A 22,969-nucleotide genomic window follows, 5' to 3' on the forward strand; every position below is an offset into this window, starting at 1 on the left:
TAAAGACTTTACATCTGGTTAAGAGGCAATTTTGGTGGCCTTTATTGAAAAAAGACATTGAGTCCTACATAGCCAGTTGTCCCGTTTGTGCTGCCACAAAGTGCCCACCGGGAAAACCCCAGGGTCTTCTCCAAGATGTGGCCCGTCCTGAGGCCCCATGGAAGGAGATATCGATGGACTTCATTGTCAAATTGCCAGAGTGTCTAGGAAATACCATGACCTGTTTTCCAAACAAGTTCATTTTGTACCTTGTTCCAAAATCCCATCAGCTACGTCGTTAGCTAAGTTGTTCATTTCACATGTATACCAGTTACATGGAGTACCTGAATGCATAATTTCGGATAGGGGGGGTCCAGTTCACCTCCCTCTTCTGAAAGGAGTTTCTGAAGCTACTTGGCTCCGCCCAGGGGCTAAGCTCCACCCACCATCCTCAGACTAATGGGGCTTGTGAACGGACTAATTCTGTTTTGGAACAGTACCTCCGGTGTTTCATCAATTATCAGCAAGATAACTGGGCTGAACTGTTACCACATGCTGAGGTGGCATACAACAACTCTGTGCACAGCAGTACTGGCTTGACCCCTTTTAGAGTTGTGTTTGGACAGGACTTTGTACCAATTCCTGAGTTGCCTCGAGAAAAACCGCAAATTTTGTCCCTCTCCAAATGGAGTGACCAGCTTCGCCAAATTTGGCCCATGACCCACAAGGCGTTGGAGGCTGCTCACCGGGCACATAAGAAACAGGCTGACAAAAAGAGGGTGAAGCAAAGGGAGTACAAAGTAGGAGATCGAGTGTTTTTGTCCACCAAGTTTCTACAAACCACCCAGAAATCAAAGAAACTGGGGCCAAAGTATGTTGGTCCTTTCCCTATTGTGAAAATCATTAATCCTGTTTCTGTACGATTGGAGTTACCAAAGCATCTTAAGCGGATTTATCCTGTGTTCCATCTAAGCCTGTTGAAACCTGAGCACACTTCTTCTTTTCGTGCGCCCCTACCTGCAACCCCTGCCCCTTTTCTTATTGAGGGAGAGCAACACTTTGAGGTTAAGGAAATCTTGGACTCCAGGAAGCATAGGAATCGAATTCAATATCTAGTATCCTGGAAGCATTTCCCCCCGCCCCTCCCAGGCTGAATGGGTTGATAAATCTGATGTTAGAGCTCCTAGACTCTTACAGAAGTTCTACGCCAAGTACCCAGATAAGCCTTAATCACATTTGAAATGTAGATATCTTATGTTGTCTTTTCTATTGTTTTATTTTCTTGCAGGGATGACTTCTTTTTCTGAAGTAGGGCCGGATGTCAGCCTCTGTTTTGTTATTTGCTTTTGGCTGCCATTGAAATGGGGAGGGGAGGGGGGGCTGGTATTTGGGAGAGGAAGTTTAAGTACAGGAGAGATTATAAAAAGGGAGTTTTGGTCTCACCGTCTACTGCGCATGCTGGAGATCAGTGCTTGGTGTTGGTCAAGGCCAACCGTCCTGCATACCAACCTGATGATGCTCCTTGAAGATGGAACTCACATGACACCTAAGGGATTTGCAGATTGGACACTGGGATGAGGGTTACCAGGGGGAGGGGGTTGGTCACGTATTGATATGTATGATTTCGTGCATTTTTGCCTCAGATCTTGCTTTGCTTAGCTGCTATCTTTTCATAACCAGTAAAAGGGCTCTTAATTCTGCAAAATGGAGTTAAGTGGTTTCTTTCTTGGTTGCTGAGGGAGGCGGCTTGACAGAAGGTTTCAGACCCCTCTCCCCACTTCCCAAAATGCTCAATTTTAGCCCAGCACACAGGGAATCTAGATGTATTACCACTCCTTTTATTCATTCTCATATTGTTGAGTGATTTGAATAAACTTCATAGCTCTGCAGTCAAGCAGGTCTGTCGTGATCTATTCATAGCTTCAAACAGATCAGTTTACCAACAGACTTTAAAAGCCAGTCTGCAGAGGTAGAAACAGAAGCCTTGAGGTCTGATGCAGCATGGAGAAAGCCTCCCTCTTGGTGACCTCCAGGGGCTTTGTGCCTATCCAAAACCTGTCTTGCTCTGGCCGGGGGGGGGGGAGGGTCATCAGGAGGAAGGTCTGCATCAGGACGATGGGGCGATGGGCGCAGCAGGTGGCTTGCGAGTTTCCTCCTGTCCTCCTTTTCCTTATTTCTCTAGAGGCCCTGCGGAGAAAAGAAGCTGGGTGTGACTTTAGCTCAGCTGTGCAGCTCTACTGCCAAGCCCTTTCTTGAAAGGAAAGAAACTATGGGGGGGGAGGGCCCAAAGTCAGACTAGAAAGAGAAATGGGGGAGGGGGCATCCTACAGACAGCAGGCACCCAAGAGAGGTAATGGAAGGCCACAGAAGCCCCCGCTGTGCTGAGGGGCTCCTGGTTTCCCTCCCCCCCCATCAAAGGCCAGGCGAGGGTCCCCTTCCCCACCTCTGTTGCTTTGAGTCTCTCCTGTTCGGGCAGAAGCGCCTGCAGCTGGTGACTGGCCATCTTCGCCTTGTGCCAAACATTGCGGTAGCTTTTCAAGGCCATCTGCGAGAGAGGAAAGAAGGTGTGGATGGGTGGTCTCTCCTCCTCACGGCCCTTCCAGCCGATGGAGGCCTCCTCTGGCCTCGAGGAAGGGAAGAGCCCACCCCTCCCCCAGGAACCTCCACTTCGGGGTGGGGGCGTGGGGGGAGTCAACATGCATAGTTGAGATTTGCACAACACACTCCGGATGTTCTCACAAAATGGCTAGCAGAGAACCACTAAAACAATTTACCAGAATGCCACTTATTCTGCCTCTCCCATGGCCGAATATCGCAGATACCCTTTCATTCTTCCCCAGCCATGGGGCGATTTCCAAACAAAGCACAAGTTACAGTGCCCGCCATTTTTATTGTCTGAAAAAGCTGTGTGGGGGGGGGGGGGGGAAGAGTTGGAGTCTAGAGAAATACTTGGGAAGAGAGATGATCCTGCAGGTTGGCCCTCTCCTTTGTTGCATGCTAGTTTGGTGTACAGTAGTCCTCACTTAATGACCAGTCATTTAGTAACCATTCTGAGTTACAGCAGACTCCATTACGGTTGTTATTCAAGGGGCTACTTGTAGTGGTGAAGGTGCTGGCCTTGAAACCAGAGGACCATGAATTCTAGCCCTGCCTTACTCATGAAAGCCAGCTGAGCGACTTTGAGCCAGTTTCACTATCACTACTACCACCACTACAACATTAACAGAAGAAGAAGGAGGAGGAGGAGGAGGAGGAGGAGGAGGAGGAGGAGGAGGAGGAGGAGGAAGAAGAAGAAGAAGAAGAAGAAGAAGAAGAAGAAGAAGAAGAAGAAGAAGAAGAAGAAGAAGAAGAAGAGGAGGAGGAAGAAAGAAGTCTGGTTCATTGCAATACCAGGTGATGCACAAATTGAAGAGAAACAACTAGAAAAAATAACCAAACACTGCGATCTGCAAATTGAAGTTGATCGATTGTGGAGGAAGAAACAAATGGTGGTATCAATTGTCATAGGAGCCTTTGGCGCAACATCCCTTAAAGCAGGGGTGTCCAAACTTGGGAACTTTAAGACTTGTGGACTTCAACTCCCAGAATTCCCCAGCCAGCATAGCTGGGAGTTGAAGTCCACAAGTCTTAAAGTTCCCAAGTTTGGACACCCATGCCTTAAAGGGCTGCCTGGATACATGGAAATTCTGAAGATGAATATCCTGCCTTTGCAAAAAAACGGCTTACTCGGAACTGCCTATAAACTCAGATGTTACTTTAACAGCTCTGGGTCCTTGGTTTGGGCTTGAACTCTTAAGTCCCAAATGTAAATCGAATTGAAGATTAAATCAATAATAATAACAACAACCACAATGCCAACTTTCTACTTCATTACAAAAATGTCCCAAAAGTAAAGTAAGGTCAAGTAAGCAGGGAAACCATTCAACCCCAGGGAAGCACATCATGATGTAGGCTCCAGGTGTGGCCCAAGGAACCCTCTGCAAGGTGGGCACCCTCTCTCCCCTATCAGCAATGCACAGCAGTCTCCCTGTCACGGCTGTTGTGGCCTGTCAGCCACCGGCCCCTCCAGCAGCCGAATCAGAGGAGGAGGAGGCGGCGGCATGGGAGTCAGGGGTCAGCATCAAAGCAACCTCAGAGCTCCAAAGGGGGAATGGAGCTGGCAAAGAGAGAGAGAGAGACAGAGGCAGATCCCGGACCGTCCATCAGCTCTCAGATGGAGGGTCAACAGCCCCCAGGTCTGGAGGCGGCTGATGAGGAAGAGGAGGAACAGCTGGGTCCAGTGCCTGATGTGCAGATGCACAGAAGGCAGAGGAGAGGAGAGCAGTGGAAATCGGTGGGCCGATCCTTGGGAAGGAAGAGCCACCACTGCTAGCGAAGCCCCACCCTAGCTCTGGGGATAAAAGGCAGGAGGCAGAGATCAATAGATGTGGTAGACAACTATTCATCTTCCGGACAGACAGAATTGTTAGCCTGCAGTGAGAAAGAAACTTTTTGCTGGGACTCCTAATAAAGAAATCTTTGAGTTCACTTCAGAGGGTATGTCGTGTTTGGGGAGTTGGGCCAGAACAATGGGATTCTTTGTGGCACAAGTGGCACGCAGAGCAGAAGCAACAAGGAGGATGGCCCAAGAACCTGGTGGAGGTCCTTCTCATGGAGAAATGTTAATAGGTTCTTACAGAAGATTAAATACTATCTTGTCCTCATTTTTATTTCTCTTTTAGATCTCAAGCACCTGAGCACCTAATTTCGCAACTCTCATTCCAAGTCGCTTTCTTTCTTGCATCTGTCAATGTTGGAGGATTTGTAGCAGGATGTCCATTCAAAGTAACCAGAAAATCAGCCATGTCCACCTTCCACATGAACGCAAACAAACACCATGGTCAGAACTTACCTACGCTTACTTTGTTACTGACCTCTTCTAATGCTTGGAAAGTTTAAAACAAAGGTTGCTCTACAAACAGTGACAAACAAGCTGCTGCTCATGGTTACCAACAAGGAAAGGCGGTCCTTCGTAACAACAGAAGCTTAAGCACATTTATTGACGTGATTTCCCCATGATCTTTAGGAATTCTCTACAATGATGGTTGGTTTTCTTCAACCGGGTGCCCCAAAATGTCTTGTGGCACATCCACTAGGTTGTGTTCCTATGTATCAAATGTGCTTCCATCCAAAAGCATCGTAAAAGGTCACAGCCCACCTCTACAATTTCCACCTTCCTCTCCCAGATCCTGAGGCTGTTTTCTAGGTCGTGAACAGCCACCTTCTCGTGAACGTAGTTGAGAACGGGAGGAACTTTGTATTCTGCCAGTTGTCGCCGTAGTTTTTTGTTCAGGGTCTCAGCCTTTACCCGTTCCTGTGAAAGAGACAAAGCACCCTGGGAGGGATTCTGATCTTGGCCCTGACCTTTTGCCCACCACTGGATCCACATTAGCTGGGACTCAGGATCTTTACCCGTATAAAAAGGATTAAAACCCATCCGCCCCCATCCTATTGCTTCCTTAAATACTGAGCCCCTTCCTGCTTCTTTGAAGAAATGACATTCATGGGTTCCTAGGAAAATCTACGGTTGGTGGTCAGGGAATTCCTACACGGTCACCATAATTCTCTGCAGAGCAGTCTGAAAAAGTCCACCCGTCTTCCCGCCTGCCGTCACAGAAATGCTGGGAACAAGGACTGAAAACAGCTGGCCTGCTCCAGGTGGCCTCTGTTCTTGCAAGTCCAGTAACTCCTGCCCCACCCCCCTGAAAAAACTGGAGCAGCTGCCCCAGGACAGGAAAGGAGGAGATGGATGTTCACCCCTCATGGTTGTGCTCAGGCTGGCTCAGGCGAGCAACCGAGCAAGAGAAGCCAAGCCCTCAAGGCCGCTTGTGGGCGGGGGCAGCCGAGTTCTCTCCAGGGACGGAATGGGCTACCCCAAGTCCCACAGTGCTCCAGGGCTCCCAGGTGGCAACTGGCTTTGGGGCCATTTTCCTTGCATCGTCTAAACCAGAAGGAAATCAGCTGAAGAGGCAGAGAATGGCAATCCAGGAAGGGAGCAGAGGTTCCCCAGGAGTCAGTAAACTGCTCTGTCTTCCGAGCAGGGAAAGCCACGGCTTCTGTGGCTCAACAGGCACCGTCTCTCTTTAACCAAAGGAGATCTCCTTTTTCATTATCCAAATTTGCCCTCTACAGTTTTTAACATTTTATTCCCACCCTGAAGCATCAAAGATGGCGAAGCCAGTCAGTCCAAGGATGACTCTTTTCATTTCCTGCCCAGGTTTTAGCACATAATGAACCTTTGGCTTGTTTGTTTTAATTTTAGGGCCTGGATTGGTCTACAAGTTGATCCACACGGACTGAGGTACCTGACGAATCAATGGCAGCAGTTAAAGCGAGAGGGGGAAAAGTAAAACCACGGTAAAGGTTGGATAGTCAGGTGGCTCTAAATGTCCCCTGGAGGCGACCTGGAGTAAACCAGCAGGAGATCTTTCTCTTCCTGGCCCCCGCTGGAGCCCCCCTCTTCCCCCTACCTCTTCCACAAGGACGGCCTCACGCGCAATTTTCTCCAGGGACTCCTTTCTCTGTGCAATGTCTCTCACCAGGTAGGTGGCCATGGCCGTTGCATAGTGCAGCTTCCTCTAAAATAGAAGACGACCCAGAGGGTGGCATCATTGTCAAAGTGCAGACATGTGAACGTACCTCGGTTGGACAAAACCTCCCAAGGCAGCCAAAATACGGGATGGACTCTGGTTGTTTGGGGAGGGAGGGCAGCTTTTCAGGTTTCCCGTTTCCTCTTTAGTAGTTCTCAGGAACACCCTTAGTGGTCGCCTATCCTACACTGATCTCCCCCAGAGACTGAGCGGGAGAGCCGAGGTTCTCTTGTGGCCGAGCGACGAGGGTCCATATGTGATGCAGGGATGGGGCGCATGAAGTCGGGATGACTCAATTGTCTTACTTTGTAGAAGTTGAGGATCTGCAGGGTGTTGCCAACAGTCAGTTTCAGCTGCAGCAAATCTTGGTTTCGTTCATCTATTTTCTCTAGGAACTGAGCATTCTCAATCTTGAGCTGCTGGAAATCGACCTCGTGCAGCGCCTCTCCCAGCTCCTCCTTCTGCAAATCAGCCACAAATTTTAATAGACAGGTTCCCATTGGAAGCATTTCAGAGACAGCCCAGCCTGACCAGGCTGGAGGAAGCTGGGGCAGCCCTGGGACCTGACCTTTTGCTGGATCCTTCTTTCATTCATGCTTCACTGCAGCAAAGCCACATCCAGACAAACACAGAGCGGTCTCAACTGCCAGAAGGGGCTGAAAAGCTCTGGCTGCCTGGACTGAGAAAAGCAAGGAAATCTCTGGAGTGGGGTAAACAAGAAGGTGGGCGGAAAGTGCGCTGAGTGACAGCACAGCTTTACAGTGCAGACCCAAACACGTGATGCAAAGACGTTGCTCATCTGTCCTGCACCAACTGAGGTTAGGGCCAGGTTAACGCAACTGTCCATTTTCACCCCACTCTGGCACCAGCCAGAGATGGTATTTGTCAGTTCACAGCACTACTCAAAATGTCCGCTACCGGTTCTCCAGAACCTGTCAGAACCTGCTGAATTTCACCCCGATCCTACTGGACTAAACAAAATCGTAGAAGGTTTTACTTCTGTTTGCAATTTGTTTCAAAAAGCATTATTGGCATAATTAGAAAGTTATTGTCTGACCTCTCAGATACCTCTGCAGTTTTAGCCACAAATCCGTTGTTTTTCCAACAACAAAGGCTGCAAGATACAGTTGGAGGATTTGGGTGAGAGCTGAAGTCTGAATCTTCATTAAAAACTACCTTGGAATCACCCCCATTAAAAAAGTTAAACCTACATTTATTTCAATAGGTCACTGAAGAATATTGCTTAAACTGAGCATAGCAGAATAGGCCCTTTGGGATAGGAGTACTCTAACTTGTGTCTGGAAGAATGTCGAGATTTTTGCCCTTTTCTTTTCTTTTTTTTTATTAAAAGAGTTTTGTACAAACAGATTTTCCCCCTTTTCACACACACACACACCCGCCATACAATGTAAATCTCATACAAATGCTATACCCCCCCAACCCCCCCGCAAAAATTCACATTCAAATATTATACCATATACTTTGCCCCCTCCCCTCCCCCCATCTTAAAGTAAATTACTCATATTGCATCCCCTCTCCTCCCAACAAACACAATATAAATTTCTCTTAGATTAATAATAGCACATTAATCCCATCTTCTAAGCTAATTTAACATATATAACTCTTAATATAAATTTCTCCTAAAATAACATTGTTTCATTAATCCCATCTTCTAATTTATTCATACAAATATAATGCCCCGCCCTCCACCCTAACCCTCCCCCACCTCCCACACAAACCCACTAGATTTTTGCCCTTTTCAAGTGAGACCTTTCCTGCCCTACAGCCGGATGCCCAGGTGAGCATCCAAGCCTTTTCCATCTCAGTTGCTCTGAGCCATGGAGGGACGGGGGAAGGGGCTGGACAGGGGGGCATCTGAACAGCACTTGCCCTGACTTGGATTGCTAGCTTCTTGCCACAGTGGGGGAAAAGCCACCATTCTTTTGTGGGGAGGGGGCCTTTGAGGACACAGGATTTCAACGGAAAGAGCTCCCTTGTTTTCCTCTCCACTTCAGCCCAATCGGCAGGAACCCTTGGAAGAAGAAAATGACCAGGGCTTCAGCTGTCCTGCAGCCCAGAGCCAGAGGGTCACCAGGGATGGCAAGGAAGGGGCGCTCCTCTTGCAACACACAGGGAGGGATTGCCTCACAGAGGCGGGTTGCAGAGCCTTCGTGCACCAGCACAAGGGGGAAAGCCCCCTTTCTGAAGGGCAACAGGGAAGGTGGGCAGAGGTTGCTTCCCATTGGGGGCTCAGAATGGGAGGGGCGGTGGAGATGACCTTGAGAGCCGGAGGAAACACCGGCCGGATGGAAGAAACTTGAGTCTGGACCAGAAATGCAGTTTGAGAAAGCATCTCAGGCTGGGCCCTCCCTAGTTCTCAGGAAGACAACGGGAGGGAAGGGAGGCACACCCCAGGATGTCTCTGCAAGATGATAGCTTTCGTATTCATGACTTTGGTTTCCTAATCTGGCCTACCTCAAAGGGCTGACAATGTGCTGTGGGGGAAAGTAGAGGACACTCCCTCTCCCTGCTCTTAAGAGGTAGTTAGTAGCCCTCCTTCGTACTGCGACAGCCTGGACATGGGACCCAATTCATCAGAAGGTTCCCTATCATGCTTGTGGGACACGGGACAGGCTAGATGGGAACTTTATAGATGGGAGTTATTTTTGAGGGGATTCTAATACCTATGATTTAAGCTGACCTGTTTTTCTGTAAAATTCACATTCTTATTGATAAAAATAAAGAATTTAAAATAAGAATTTAAAATGTTAGGGTGATATCTAATTATATGTCACAAATTGGAATTTATCCATTTATGAAGAACTTCATCTTATCAATCTGGAACTCTAGTTAAAGCCGTAATTAAGTTCTGGGGTGAAAGAAATTCTCCCTCCAGAGCTGAAATTCTGGGTGGAAGGAAAATGTTCACCTCTGAAGTCAAACAACCAGAACGCCAACTTACCCGATTCCATCATGGGATTGTATTTATTTTAATACGCATACATCTTCTTTGGTTGGATTCCCCCCTCCTAATGTTTTCTTCCTCTTTTTTCCTTTCTCTGCTTGCTTTCTGTGTGCGATTTCTAAAAGCATCTACTGTGTACGTAATGCTTTGTGTCCTTCAGGGTTTTTATTGTTTCTACATTATAGATAAAAAATTAAAGGCGTGCATTGGCTGGCATCGTCAAGAATGGGCTGCCAAAGGGGCTGTACCTGCTTGAGCTGCATTTGCATCTTCTTCTTCTGAACTTTTAGAGAATCATTTTTCAAATGGATTTTTTCCTTCATAACATCCTGAAAAATAAAGCAACCCGACTAATTTTTCAGACTTCTTCCTTTGGGAAGATCACTTCCCCTCCCATATTCAATCAAGACACACATGGTGCATCAGGGACCTGGGAGAGATTTCCACAGCCTGGTAAGGCAGAAAGCCATTTGCCCAGATTGGGGTTTGTGTAATCCATGAAGTTTAGGACTATAAAGTCACACAAACTTTATATTGAGTTACGTTTCAATTAGGCAGCCCTGTAAACCAGGGTGGCTTCCGGGAGGCACTACTGCTGGGTTGCTCATGGGCGCGCTGTGTGCGCACGCATGATGCGCACTGTGCGTGCATGCACAGTGCAATAAAAATTGTTCTGTGCATGAACAGAAGCAAAAAATAAGATGGTGGTGCCTATGGCGCTGCCGGGAGAACCGGTTCGGGGGCATGGCGAGCCTGGGTCACTGCCGGTTCCAGCGACCCAGGCCGCTAAACCACTACCGGTTCAGCTGAACCGGTCCAAACCGGTAGGACTCCACCACTGGTGTAAATTGAATTAAAGAAGTAAATATAAATAAATATATCTAGTCATGTGGCTTTCAACATGGTGAACACGAATCTTACTTACAAGCCAGGACTGCTTTATCTCAGCCATCACATATGACAAAGGAAATCTGCCTTTTAATTCTGCTATAAAAAAGTACCTACCACAATAATTTCTGAGTTTGGGAACTACCCGTATTTTTCAGAGTATAAGACGCACCCAGGTTTTGAAGAGGCATTTTTTTTAAAGTAGGTAGGTAGATAGAGGGATAGAGAGGGGGAGAGAGAGAAATACAGTAGGTAGGTAGGGAGAGAGACTGTGTGTAGATAGGTAGGTAGGTAGGTAGAGGGATATAGACAGAGAAATATAGAGAAAAATACAGTAGATAGGTAGGGAGAGACAGAGAGAGAGTAGGTAGGTTGGTAGGTAGAGGGATAGAGAGAGAAAAATAGAGAGAAATACAGTGGATAGAGGGGGAGAGAGAGAGAGAGAAATACAGTAGGTAGGGAGAGAGAGAGAGAGAGAGAGAGAGAGAGAGAGTGAGAGTAGGTAGGTAGGTAGGTAGGTAGATGTTTCCAGGTGTATTTATCCATGGCTGGACAAAGAAATCGTTGACAACCTATAGCACCTAAAACTTCTGCTGCACAGCACTTGACCAATGTAATTCTCATCAATCCCTCTAACTAAACAGCTTTCTGAAAGGGGAAAAAAAGTATTTGCATTCTGCAAGCCTCCCCCAAATGGCCCGTTTTTTGCAAAAATGGGCCCATTTTTCACAAAAACAGGCCCATTTTTTTAAAAAAGGCATGAATAGCCTTGCGGGGGCTTGCAGAGTGCTCTGGGGGAGGAGGGGGCAAAAATGAGCAAAAAAACCGGCCCGTTGACTCTGTAAACTGCTTAGAGAGGGCTGTGAAGTAATATATAAGTACATATTCAATATATATTCAATAATGGAGGATCAAGTAGGCAGGGGATTTCCAAAATGGCAATCATATTTTTATGGAGCTTTATAAAGTGAAAGATTATTTATTTTTGAGGAAGGTCTAATAAAGGAACAATAATTCAATAATTCTCTGAAGGCAATGACAATTACAGATATCTAAATGTGTTTCATTGTTTGGCACATGCCAAAGATCAGGAACTCTGTAAGAATGCCAAAAAAGACATTCACCAATGTCAATATAATTTATAAGAATAAAACGAGAATAACCGATTAACTGCCAACTTTCTCTACTGACCCTAGAACGGATCTGGTCCTCCATATATCGCAGCACTTTATCAGAGGCAATGACGCTCCCTTTCTTCTTAGTTATGGTTTTGACTATGTCTTTGTCAAACTCCATCATAGCTCTCTTAATTTCAACCAAGCGAATGTCTGCTTCCTCTAGGATAGCCTGAAGAATTCAAATTATGTTGGAAATAAATACATAATACATTTCACTTATTTGCTGGGGGTGGGGGAGGAGGCTTTGAAGCTCAAGCCAGCCAAGCAAAGCAGACACCCTTACATACCAGCCACAGCCACAAAGAATACTTGCCTTGTTACAGCTCAGGGATGGGTGACAGACTGCCCCCCCCCCCTCAAGATAGTAAAGTACAACTTCCTGGACCTGGTGACACAGACTGGGAAATACAGTCCAGTCCAGGGTTTCTCAACCTTGACAACTTTGAGATTTGTGGACTTCAACTCCCAGAATTCCCCAGCAGCGTACCCCAAACAGCCATTCTAAGGAAAATGTTACCAGGTAATTCTGCAAGTTCCTTTCTGAGTTCTCCTTCATCAGCTGCAGATCTTCCTTGGTCTCTTCCAACTCCCGCTGCACCAAGTCACATTTCTGTTCCACCGTCAGGCATATCACACGATCCGTTGTGATTCGGGATTTCGACTTGCGCCTGCCCCGCGGCTACAATCCAAAGGCACGGTCCTGAGTCACCCTCCAGCAAAAGCCAGATTTTGGGCATTTTAATCTTAGAATTTGCCAAACTAGTTTTCAGATTTCCTTTTTCTGATTCAGTATTACGGTAAGTTTTAGATTTGTTGAGAGACGGTGGGTGCAAATATGACTTAACATCTCACCATAAAACTTGAAAAATATTTTCAAATGGAAACATGGAAACCATTAAAATAACCCATTCAAAAACTCCAGCAGCAGCATATTCTACACTGGGCCCAACATGGAGGAATCAGAATTAACCACAGCTGTTAAATTTATCTACAGCGGTGCTTCTCAACCTTGGCGACTTGAAGTCCTATGGACTTCAACTCCCAGAATTCCCCAGAGAGCTCTGCCACAGGACTTGTCATCAAGGTTGAGAAACACTGATCTACAGGAACGCCTAAAATATATCTTGCTGAGGATGGAAGGGAACAGGATAATCCAGTTAATGGGTTGAGCCCTATGTTGTTATGTACATATGTGCTTTTGAGCACATCAGCCCATGTGCCAGGTTCTGCATGCGTGTGACTCCCCAAATGTCTCCACAGCTGTTTCATGAAGCCGCTTCCAAGTTCAACCCATGAGTCACCAAAGGCGGGTTTTCTCCTCCAGACAGAGACGCAATTGCTTTCTCAGCTGAAGCCAATAGAATGCCTTCCTAGCCACAGATGTATCTGGGGCAGGGCTGTCAAACTCCCGCGCCCAGGGGCTGGATGTGTCACAGGCTGGTCACCCCCACCCCCGGTTTAGCAAAGGGGGGGGGGAATCCTGATACGTCACATGACGATGCCGTGACAATGTGAGTTTGACACCCCTGATCTACAGCCTCCAGATCCTTAAGGAGAAAGCAGCTCCTTCCGATTGCCAATAAATGGTATTTTTTCCAAATCCAGCCTCCTCCATTTTGAGACCACTGAGTTAATCACATCGACTTCCTTACATTCAGGAGACATTCATTAGCCATGGAGATGCCCAACTTTGAGTTCATCATAAAGGAGAAATATGGCTGTCTACTACTAGTTCCAGAATTGTGAATGAGCCTTCCAAGTAGCTAAATATTGATCATTTATATTTATATATAAATTTATATTTATATTTATATTATATTAATAGAAGATGTAAGACAATAAATAACCTTGAATACAGCAGAGGAAAATTCCCAAATGACTAAGCAGAATTTCTCCAGTATTATTTTGGGGAAATGAAGAGGCAGAACTATCATAAACTGGGAGCGTCCTCAAGCACTCCAGCAAGAATTTAAAGCCAACAACAACAAAAACCATAGAGAGTTCAAGATTAACAAAAAAAATCACTATTTTTTTCCTCTCTGTAAAGATCTGGGTGACCGGTGTTGTCTCCATGTCTAAATTCAGAATGAAAAGGATCATGATAATCTACTTTATTTCCCTAAGTCTAGGTAAAATATAGAATACTGGACATTAAGCTGATACTTAAGATTAAAAGATGATTTCCTAAGCAACAATATCGCTGATGCATCCCTTAGAAATAATGAAAATCCACCTGCAAAAAAGAAGCATTTTGGGAGAAACACAATGATCTTTGGTCAGATGAGTTATTTGGAGGGAGGGTCTTTTATAAAGAAAGCCAGGGGGAGATCCAAAATACAAATGTGAACTTCTAAGCCATTCCTTTGAGTACTTCATTGTGAATTTGATTCAAATAAACATTACTGGGTGGATGTGAACATAATCAGAACTTGATGGCACAATATTGGTCAAATTGGCTTGAATGCATGCGCTATTTTATTCCAAACAGAAGGTACGTATGCTCCATCACTGCAGGCTTTTAAGAAAAGACTGGACAGCCACTTGTCTAGAATGGCATAAGGTCTCCTGTTTGAGCACGGGGTGGACTAGAAGACCTCCAAGGTCCCTTCCAACTCTGTTATTCTGTTATGATGTTGTCACAAGCCCACTTGTATGTTTTCCTTTCTGTTCTTCTGCTCCAGTGCTACAGGCTTCAACATGAGTTGGGTGCTTAGCAGCCATTTAATCAAATGTTCAGGGGACTCTGATGTTCTATTTCTCACCCATGTTACTCATAGGCAGCTGGCCAGGTTGGAGGAATTACCTCATTTGGAATTGAGTAGGATTCATAAATCTCCCCGCCTGGACTCATCTAATCCAGGCTCCATCCTTGCTGTGGGAAACGGCTGCAACCACCCGAACCTCACCAGGAACTGACAGTGTTGGGCAAGGGATGGGGAATCCTCAGTTCAATCCACTCTCAGCTGCCTTTTGACAGTCCCGATTTCTCAGCCTGACTTCACTGGGCTGTTGTGGCCAAAAAAAACCAAAAGGCAACACCCCTACATGCCACCCTGAGGCTGTGGAGGAATGGCAACCTGAATCTAGCAAGCATCGAAAGCGATCACTAGACTGTGTGGGGTGGGGAATGCTTAAGAGGAGAGCAATGTGTTGCACAGCATTTTCAGAAGTGCTCCAGAGTCATTTTAAAGCAAAGCAATGAGATAAGGGGAAACTGGCCCTCTCCGTCTCACCTGCATTGCCAGAGGGACCTTTCCTGAGCTCCTCCTGGGCCTTTGGCTCGTGCCGGGCAGCCAAACCAGACTTCTGACCCCGCTCCACCCACCCTGATCACCTGAGATGGACAGATTTCATGATTTGCATAGTTGCAGGGGCAGGGCGGAGGGTGCTCCTAATTTAGGCTACCATGAACAGGTTGGGATTGCACTGCTGAAATGCAGACTCTGACTGCCACGGAGAAATTGTATTTGAGTGAAAGTTTTGGAGGAAAGATTTAAGATAAGGCAAATCTTAATAACTCAAGTAAAACAATAAAAATATAGCATTTCAGGGGGAATTGGCAAAGTAGATTTACCGTATTTATTCGAGTATAACGCGCACACGTGTATAATGCGCACCCCCTAATTTTCGATTAAAAATCGGTATAAAATTTTCTGGGACTGCCAGCGAGGGGAATAAATGAGAAGAAATGAAGAGGGGACGTTTCTTTTCCTTTGCCTTTCGCTTTGCATTTCTTCCCCTCGCTGGCAGTCCCAGCGAAAGGAAAAGGAAAAGAAACGTCCCCTCTTCATTTCTTCTCATTTATTCCCCTCGCAGCGAGGGGAAGAAATGAAGAGGGGACGTTTCTTTTCCTTTGCCTTTCGCTGCGGCTGCCAGCGAGGCGAAGAAATGAAGCGGCAACGAGGGGACGTTTTTTTTCCCACCACCCCAGCCCAGCCCTCGTTTATAACGCGCACCCACACTTTGATTCCTTTTTTTGGTACAAAATTGTGCGCGTTATACTCGAATAAATACGGTAACTGTGTGGAGGAGTAAAAGAGAAGGAAGGTAAGGGTACCCGAGTGTTAGATGAGAAATCAGCTAAACCAGGTTAGTAAAAACCTAATGGTTGCATTTGAACAATGTATTTACTTTAGTTTTCACTTCGACAGTGTTTTAAACCCTAAGACATGTGTGACTGGTGTCCTTTTGTGTTGGACAACAAAGACATACATTCAGTAATCAGTAAGCATGTGGTGTAATTCAGTCAATCGGAAACCTATCCCATCACTAAAACGGCAGCACTGTAAATTATGACATAGCTTACATACGGTGCTTGTCCCAAGTCCAGCGATGAACCGTATCTTTCTCCTGCCATGTCTTTTGGCTCCAATCTAGTGAAAAATTTCTCAAACATTTCTGTTTCAACTTTGAACATGGCGTTGGTGTGGCTGAACACAGAGAAAAAAAACTCAATGAGTGAACTTATAGGGACGTGGCTCATCCAGACGTCACAAATGAGAAAAAAAGGGAGGAGCACTTGAACAAATTCTGAGAAAGACAAATTCCTTTCCTCAATTCAGCCCTTTTAAGGGTTTTAGGCCTGTAGACCACGGACAGACCAGCTTTCAGATTAGGAGCAGCCTAATGGTCACCACTGGCGATTACGTGACCCCGGGACACCGCAACCTCTCTAAATATATGCTAGTTGTCAAGCAGCTAAATTCTGACCACATGACTGCGGGGCTGCTGCGACTGTCGTAAGTGCGAAGACCAGACACCACTATTTTCAGCAGCACTATAACTTTGAAGAGTTCTTAAATGAATGGTCCATAAATCGAGGACTATATTCCATAATCAAAACCAAGCAGTACCTTCTATCTATCTCAACTCAGCTGAAAAGGAAAAAAAAAACCTTGGAGAATTCTGCTTTACCCACACCCAAACCCACACCCGTTTTCTCCTCTTCAAGCAATTATTTCTCACCCATAGAATTAGAGCTTTGAATATCTAACCAGCCCCCTCTCATTTTATTGAGTTGCAACTCATAAGGTTCCTTGAAAATGGGCTGGGTGAGCTGAATTTTTGATCTAATGAATTCTGTGGCTGATCAGATCTTCTGTCTTTAAAATGGTTAGGGATTTACGTGTTTTTATATTGGTTTTTACCACTTTTTATTGGATTATTAGTCATAAGTAAGGTGGGTAGCCATACAATTTGAATAAATAACAACAATCATTCCTTGATTCTGGGAGCACAGTATGAAAGTTGGGCATTGTTTTCAGAACAGAACTTGGCTTCAATGGGAGGCAGCAGACTATAATATAAAAAACTGTCCCAATGTTGTTGTTGGTTGTGAAGTCTGACCCATTGCGACCCCATGGACAACACTCCTCCAGGCCTTCCTGTTCTCTACCATCCTCTGGAGTCCATTTAAGTTCACACCAACTGCTTCAGTGACTCCATCCAGCCACTTCATTCTCTGCCGTCCCCTTCTTCTTTTGCCCTCAATCTTTCCCAGAATTAGATTCCCTCTCCAGTGAGTCCTTTTTCCTTCTCATTAGGTGGCCAAAGTATTTGAGTTTCATCTTCAGGATCTGGCCTTCTAAAGAGCAGTCAGGTTGATCTCCTCTAGGACTGACCGGTTGGATCACCTTGCAGCCCAAGGGACTCAATGCAGGAGTCTTCTCCAGCACCAGAGTTCAAAGGCCTCCATTCTTTGGTGCTCAGCCTTTCATATGGTCCAGCTTTCACAGCCATGCATTGCAACTGGGAAAACCACACCCTTGACTGTACACACTTTTGTTGGCAGGGTGATGTCTCTGCTTTTTAGTATGCTGTCTAGCTTTCCTCCCCAGGAGCAAGTTTCTTTTAATTTCTTGGCTGCAGTCCCCATCTGCGGTGATCTTGGAGCCCAGGAAAATAAAATATGTCACTGCCTCCATTTCTTCCCCATCTATTTGCCAGGAATTGAGAGGGCCGGATGCCATGATCTTAGTTTTCTTAATGTTGAGTTTCAAGCCAACTTTTGCACTTTCCTCCTTAGTTCTTTAGTTCCTCTTCACTTTCTGCCATTAGAGTGGTATTATCTGCATATCTGAGGTTGTTGTTATTTCTCCCGGCAATCTTAATTCCAATTTTTTATTCGTCTAGCTCTGCCTTTCTCATGATGTGCTCTGCATATAAGTTAAATAGGCAGGGCAACAGTATACAACCATGGCGGACTCCTTTCCTAAATTTGAACCTCTCAGTTGTTACATGTCCAGTTCTCACTGTTGCTTCTTGACCTGCATATAGATTTCTCGAAAAATAAATAAGAAGGTCTGGTACTTCCCATCTCTTTAAGAACCTCCCACAATTTGGCGGGGTTCGCCGAAATGGCAAAAATTTCAGCTTTCTTAAAAGCTCAGAAACAGGAGGATTATACACAGGATTGGGCAAAATGGATTGATTATATACAGAATAAATACCAGACCAGGAGTTATTATGTAGCCTTTAGGTAAGAATGTTTAGACCGATAGATGATCAGAGTAAATAGTATATGGGATGTTTGGAATTGTTAGAGTGGTATACAGCGGAAGTCAGGGGGGTGGGTTTGTGTGGGAGGTGGGGGAGGGTTAGGGTGGAGGGCGGGGCAATATATATGTATGAATAAATTAGAAGATGGGATTAACGAAACATTGTTATTCTAGGAGAAATTTATATTAAGAGTTATAGATGTTAAATTAGCTTAGAAAATGGGATCAATGTGTTATTATTAATCTAAGAGAAATTTATATTGTGTTTGCTGGGAGGAGAGGGGTTACGAGTAATTTACTTTAAGACGGGGGGAGGGGAGGGGGCAAAGTATTTGGTATAATATTTGAATGTGAATTTTTGCGGGGGGGTTGGGGGGGTATAGCATTTGTATGAGATTTATATTGTATGGAGGGGGGGTGAAAAGGGGGAAAATTTGTTTGTACAAAACTCTTTTAATAAAAAAAAAAAAAAAGAACCTCCCACAATTTGTTGTGATCCACACAATCAAAGGCTTTAGCACAGTCAATGGAGCAGAACTTTTTCTGGAACTCCCTAACTTTCTCCATGATCCAGCGTATGTTGGCAACTTGATCTCTAGTTCCTCTGCCTCTTCGAAATCCTGCCTGTACTTCTGGTAGTTCTCGGTCCACATACGGCTGGAGCCTAACTTGTAGGATTTTGACCATAACTTTACTAGCATGTGAAATGTGTGCAATGATGCGGTAGTTTGAACATTCTTTGGCATTCCCCTTCTTTGGAATTGGAATGTAGACTGACCTTTTCCAATCCTGTGGCGACTGTTGAGTTTTCCAAATTTGCTGGCAAATTGGGTGCAGCACTTTTACTCCATCGTCTTTTAAGATTTTGAATAGCTCAGCTGGAACACTGTCAATTCCACTGGCTTTGCTGTTGCTCAGATTTTCTAAGGCCCATTTGACTTCACATTCTATAGGATGTCTGACTCGAGGTCAGTGGTTATCAGGGACGTTAAGCTCGTTCTTGTATAGTTCTGTGTAATTTTGCCACCTCTTCTTAATCTCTTCTACCTCTGTTAGGTCCCTGCCATTTGGGTCCTTTATCATGCCCACCTTTGCATGAAACGTTCCCTTCGTATCTCCAGTTTTCTTGCAGAGATCTCTGGTCCTCCCTATTCTATTGTTTTCTTCTATTTCTTTGCTTTGTTCATTTAAGACTGCATTCTTATCTCTTCTACCTATTCTCTGGAATTCTACATTCAACTGGGTGTATCTTTCTCTTTCTCCCTTGCCTTTCGCTTCCCTTCTTTCCTCAGCTATTTGCAAAGCTTCCTCAGACAGCCATTTTGCTTCCTTCCATTTCTTTTTCTTTCAGATGGTTTTAGTTTCTACCTCTTGTACAATGTTGGGAACCTCTGTCCATAGTTCTGCAGGCACTCTATCAGATCTAATTCCTTAAATCTATTTGTCACCTCTACTGTATATTCATCAGGGATATGATTTAGTTCATACCTGAGTGGCCAGTGCTTTCCCTACTTGCAATTTAAGCCCAAATTTTGCAACGAGAAGCTCATGATCTAAGCCACAGTCAGCTCCTGGTCCTGTTTTTACTGATCGTATAGAGCAGTGATGGCGAACATATGGCACGCGTGCCACAGGTGGCACGCGGAGCCATTTGTCAGGGCATGCGAGGTGCTGCCGTCAGCTGGGCAACGTGCATGCGCGCACTGGCCAGCTGAGTTCACCGTTTTTAAAAGCCATTTTTTCGCCCCCACCAGGCTCCAGAGGCTTTATAGGAGCCTGGGGACGGCGAAAAGAGCCTCCCCGCCCCCCCGGAGGCTGCAGGGACCGTCCAGAGGCTTCCCTGCAACCTTCGGAATGCTTAAAACGACCCTCCGAGCAAACCGGAAGTCACTTCCGGTTTGCTCGGAGGGTCCTTTTAAGCGTTCCGAAGGCATCAGGGAAGCCTCCGGACGGTCCCTGAAGCCTCCGGAGGGCCTCCGGGGGGGCGGGGGAGGCTCTTTTCGCCCTCCCCAGGCTCCTATAAAGCCTCTGGAGCCTGGGGAGGGTGAAAAAAGCATGTAAAATGGGGGGGTCACGCCTGTTGTGCGCGCATGCGCACTGGGGGGGTCACGCATTGCATTATGGGTGTGGCACGCCTGCACACGATCCCCCTACGCTCCCCCCACTTGTGGCACGTGAGCCAAAAAAGGTTCGCCATCGCTGGTATAGAGCTTCTCCATCTTTGGCTGCATCATATTCTCTTGACAAAATTCTATCACCCTGTGCCCTGCTTTTTTGTACTCCAAGGCCAAACTCGCCTGTTATTCTGGTTATCCTTTGGCTTCCTACTTTAGCATTGCAATCCCCCATGATGATAAGAACATCATTTTTGGTGTTAATTCTATAAGGAGCTGTAGGGCTTCATAGAACCGGTCAATTCCATCCTCTTCAGCACCAGTGGTTGGGGCATAGACTTGGACTGCTGTGATATCGAATGGTTTGCCTTGGATTCGAACTGAGATCATTCTGTCATTTTGGGGATTGTCTCCCAGTATTGCTTTGTCCCAATGTTCCATGTAGAACTATTGATAATCTTTACGTGCATCTCCCTAATGTTTACTGTGAATGTCTTTTAAATGGATTAATCTTCACTGCAAGATGTTACATTTCAAAGAACTTTTTTTCATTCTCTCGCCTTTTCTTTTTGTTCCTGGCCAAGTGGGACTTGAAACATTCAAATGGGGCTACTCACCATAAACTCCTAAACAGACTATACATCCCCTCTGCTGAGACTTTCTTATTGAACTATACCAAGTTGAGTAATTATATGTCATCAGGTTAGTGTCAATTCTTAACAATCTGTTGGGTCACTGCAACTAAATCATCCTCTGTCATGTTCTTTCAACATTTTTCATGTACCCAAGTTTGATCTTCTAACTGTTCGATCCCAGCCAACTTCAGCTGATGCCTAAGATGTTAATTGGCAGTTGCTCCATATTTCACTGAGTTGAGCTTTTCCAAGCTCACGCTTCTTACACTGCATGTTCCCACTCTCTTCCTCTTCTATTCCCTCATCTAAGTCATTTGTGAAGATATTTGGAACCTTGTGGTACCCCATTGCTTACTTTCCTCCATGTAGATGTCGTACCATTAAGAACTATTTGTTGAGTACAGTTTATCAGCCAGTTACAAATCCATCTGGTGGTGATACTGTCTATCCCACATTTTTCTACTTTGCCGAATGCCTTACTGAAATCTAAGTATACTACGTCCATGGCATTTTGCTGGTCCACTAATGTAGTCATTTTGTCAAAGAATGTGTTAAGATTTGTTTGGTATGATTTATTTTGGACAAACCCATATTGGCTACTGGTTATAACCTTGCTTCTTTCTAGGTATTTGCAGATCTGTTGCTTGATTATGTTTTCAAGCGTCTTCCCAAGTATTGATGTCAGGCTGATAGGTCTTATAGATTCTTGCATTTGTTTCCCCTCCTGTTTTTTTTTTGTTTTTTTTTTGACGATGGGAACCCCAGCAGCTCTTTTCCAGTCCTTAGGTAATTCCCAGGTGCTCCAGGATCAGTGGTGGGTTCCGGATCCCGGGCCTGGCGGCATCCACATGGACATGCACATGTGCATAGCGCGTGCATGCGTCTTAGCACCTCTGCAAGCCTCCATGATGCTCCAGCTGCTCAGCAGAGCATCGTGCAGGTGCTGTACCTACCATGCGTGGAAGCGCCAAAGACTTAAAAGACCGGTAAGGAGCTCGGGTGAGTGGGTGAGCCCTCTGGAGCACTGTACCAGAACGGTATCCGGTGCTCCAGGCAGACTCTGGTACGCCCGTACCAGGCTGTACCTCCTGCAACCCACCACTCTCCAGGATCCTTGAAATGTATGGTGCAATGGTTCCGAGGTAACATCTGCCAGCTCCTTCAGAACTCTGGGAAGTAACAAATCAGTGATTTGAATTCATCTGGAGTGGACAGGCGTTTTCTTACCATTTTCTTGCTGGATCCTGACCTTCCCCTCTTTCTACCCTATGATTGACGCTCCTTCTTCCCTCGCCCCGGCTCCTGAGACGGCTGCTGCCCAGCAGAGGAGCCTGTGGCAGGGCAGCCAGGGTAGCCTTCACACCTTGAGGGAGGAGCTGCTGGGACTCCCTCGTCCCACCCAAGAACACCCACCCCCCCGAAGGGGCTCGGAGGGCTCGGGCAGGGAGCGGCCGTGGCTCCAACGAGCTCCAGTTCGAGGGCTGCAAAGGCGGCCTCGCGCTCCCTTTTCTCGGCGGCGTCCGGGCACCGACCGACCGACCGAGCCGCCCCTTCCTCCCCTGCCAGCGGCGGGCGCACCTGTTCTCCTCCACCAGGGCCACCAGCTGCTCGGTCGAGAGCTGGGCCAGCTCCACCTGCAGCTCCTCGGCCCCCTCGTGCGACTCGCCCGTGTGGACGCTGTCGCGCTCCGACTCCTCGTCCGCCAGGCCGCTGCCCGAGACGCGGCTCATGGCGGCCGGCCAGCAAACCGCATCCCCCGGCCCGCAGCTGGACGCCAAACGCCCCTCCGCGCCCGGCAGACGCAGCAGGGGCCGCGCCACCGAGGGCGCCTTCTCCCCGAGGGCCTCCATGCTGCCGCCGCTCTCGTCCGCGGAGAACGGGCCGCGGGAGCGCTTCTCCTGCCGGGCGTCGGCGGCCGGGCTGCCAACCGGCGGATCCCCACAGCCACTCGCCCGCCCCGGCGCGAAGGAGCGCGAGAGGCTCCCCGACTACGACTCCCGTCGGCCCCGTCGGCCCCGTCCAATGGCGAGGCATCCTGGGAACTGCAGTCCGAAGTGCCGGGCGTCAAGGCGACCGGCCCCGCC

The 22,969-nt window shown here is 46.7% G+C and overlaps 1 protein-coding gene across 2 annotated transcripts; it reads right to left on the minus strand.

Moving 5' to 3' along the window:
• Nucleotides 1-1,803: 1,803 nt before the first annotated feature.
• On the minus strand, nt 1,804-22,872 carry CFAP263 (cilia and flagella associated protein 263). 2 transcript variants are annotated; one of them, XM_081963302.1, is made up of 10 exons: nt 22,464-22,869; nt 15,946-16,069; nt 12,157-12,318; nt 11,653-11,808; nt 9,822-9,902; nt 6,914-7,069; nt 6,489-6,596; nt 5,177-5,332; nt 2,423-2,524; nt 1,804-2,166 (listed from the first exon to the last, which is right to left on the minus strand). In XM_081963302.1, the coding sequence occupies exons 1-10, from the start codon at nt 22,733-22,735 to the stop codon at nt 2,158-2,160; spliced, it is 1,326 nt and encodes a 441-aa protein (XP_081819428.1). In that variant the 5' UTR covers nt 22,736-22,869; the 3' UTR covers nt 1,804-2,157. The 2 variants fall into 2 exon arrangements, with proteins under 2 accessions (XP_081819428.1, XP_081819429.1); XM_081963303.1 differs by lacking the exons at nt 9,822-9,902; nt 11,653-11,808 and having other exon boundaries at nt 22,464-22,872.
• Nucleotides 22,873-22,969: the final 97 nt, after the last annotated feature.

Source organism: Natrix helvetica, assembly GCF_964273705.1.
Source record: "Natrix helvetica genome assembly, chromosome: 10".
NCBI lineage: Eukaryota > Metazoa > Chordata > Lepidosauria > Squamata > Natricidae > Natrix > Natrix helvetica.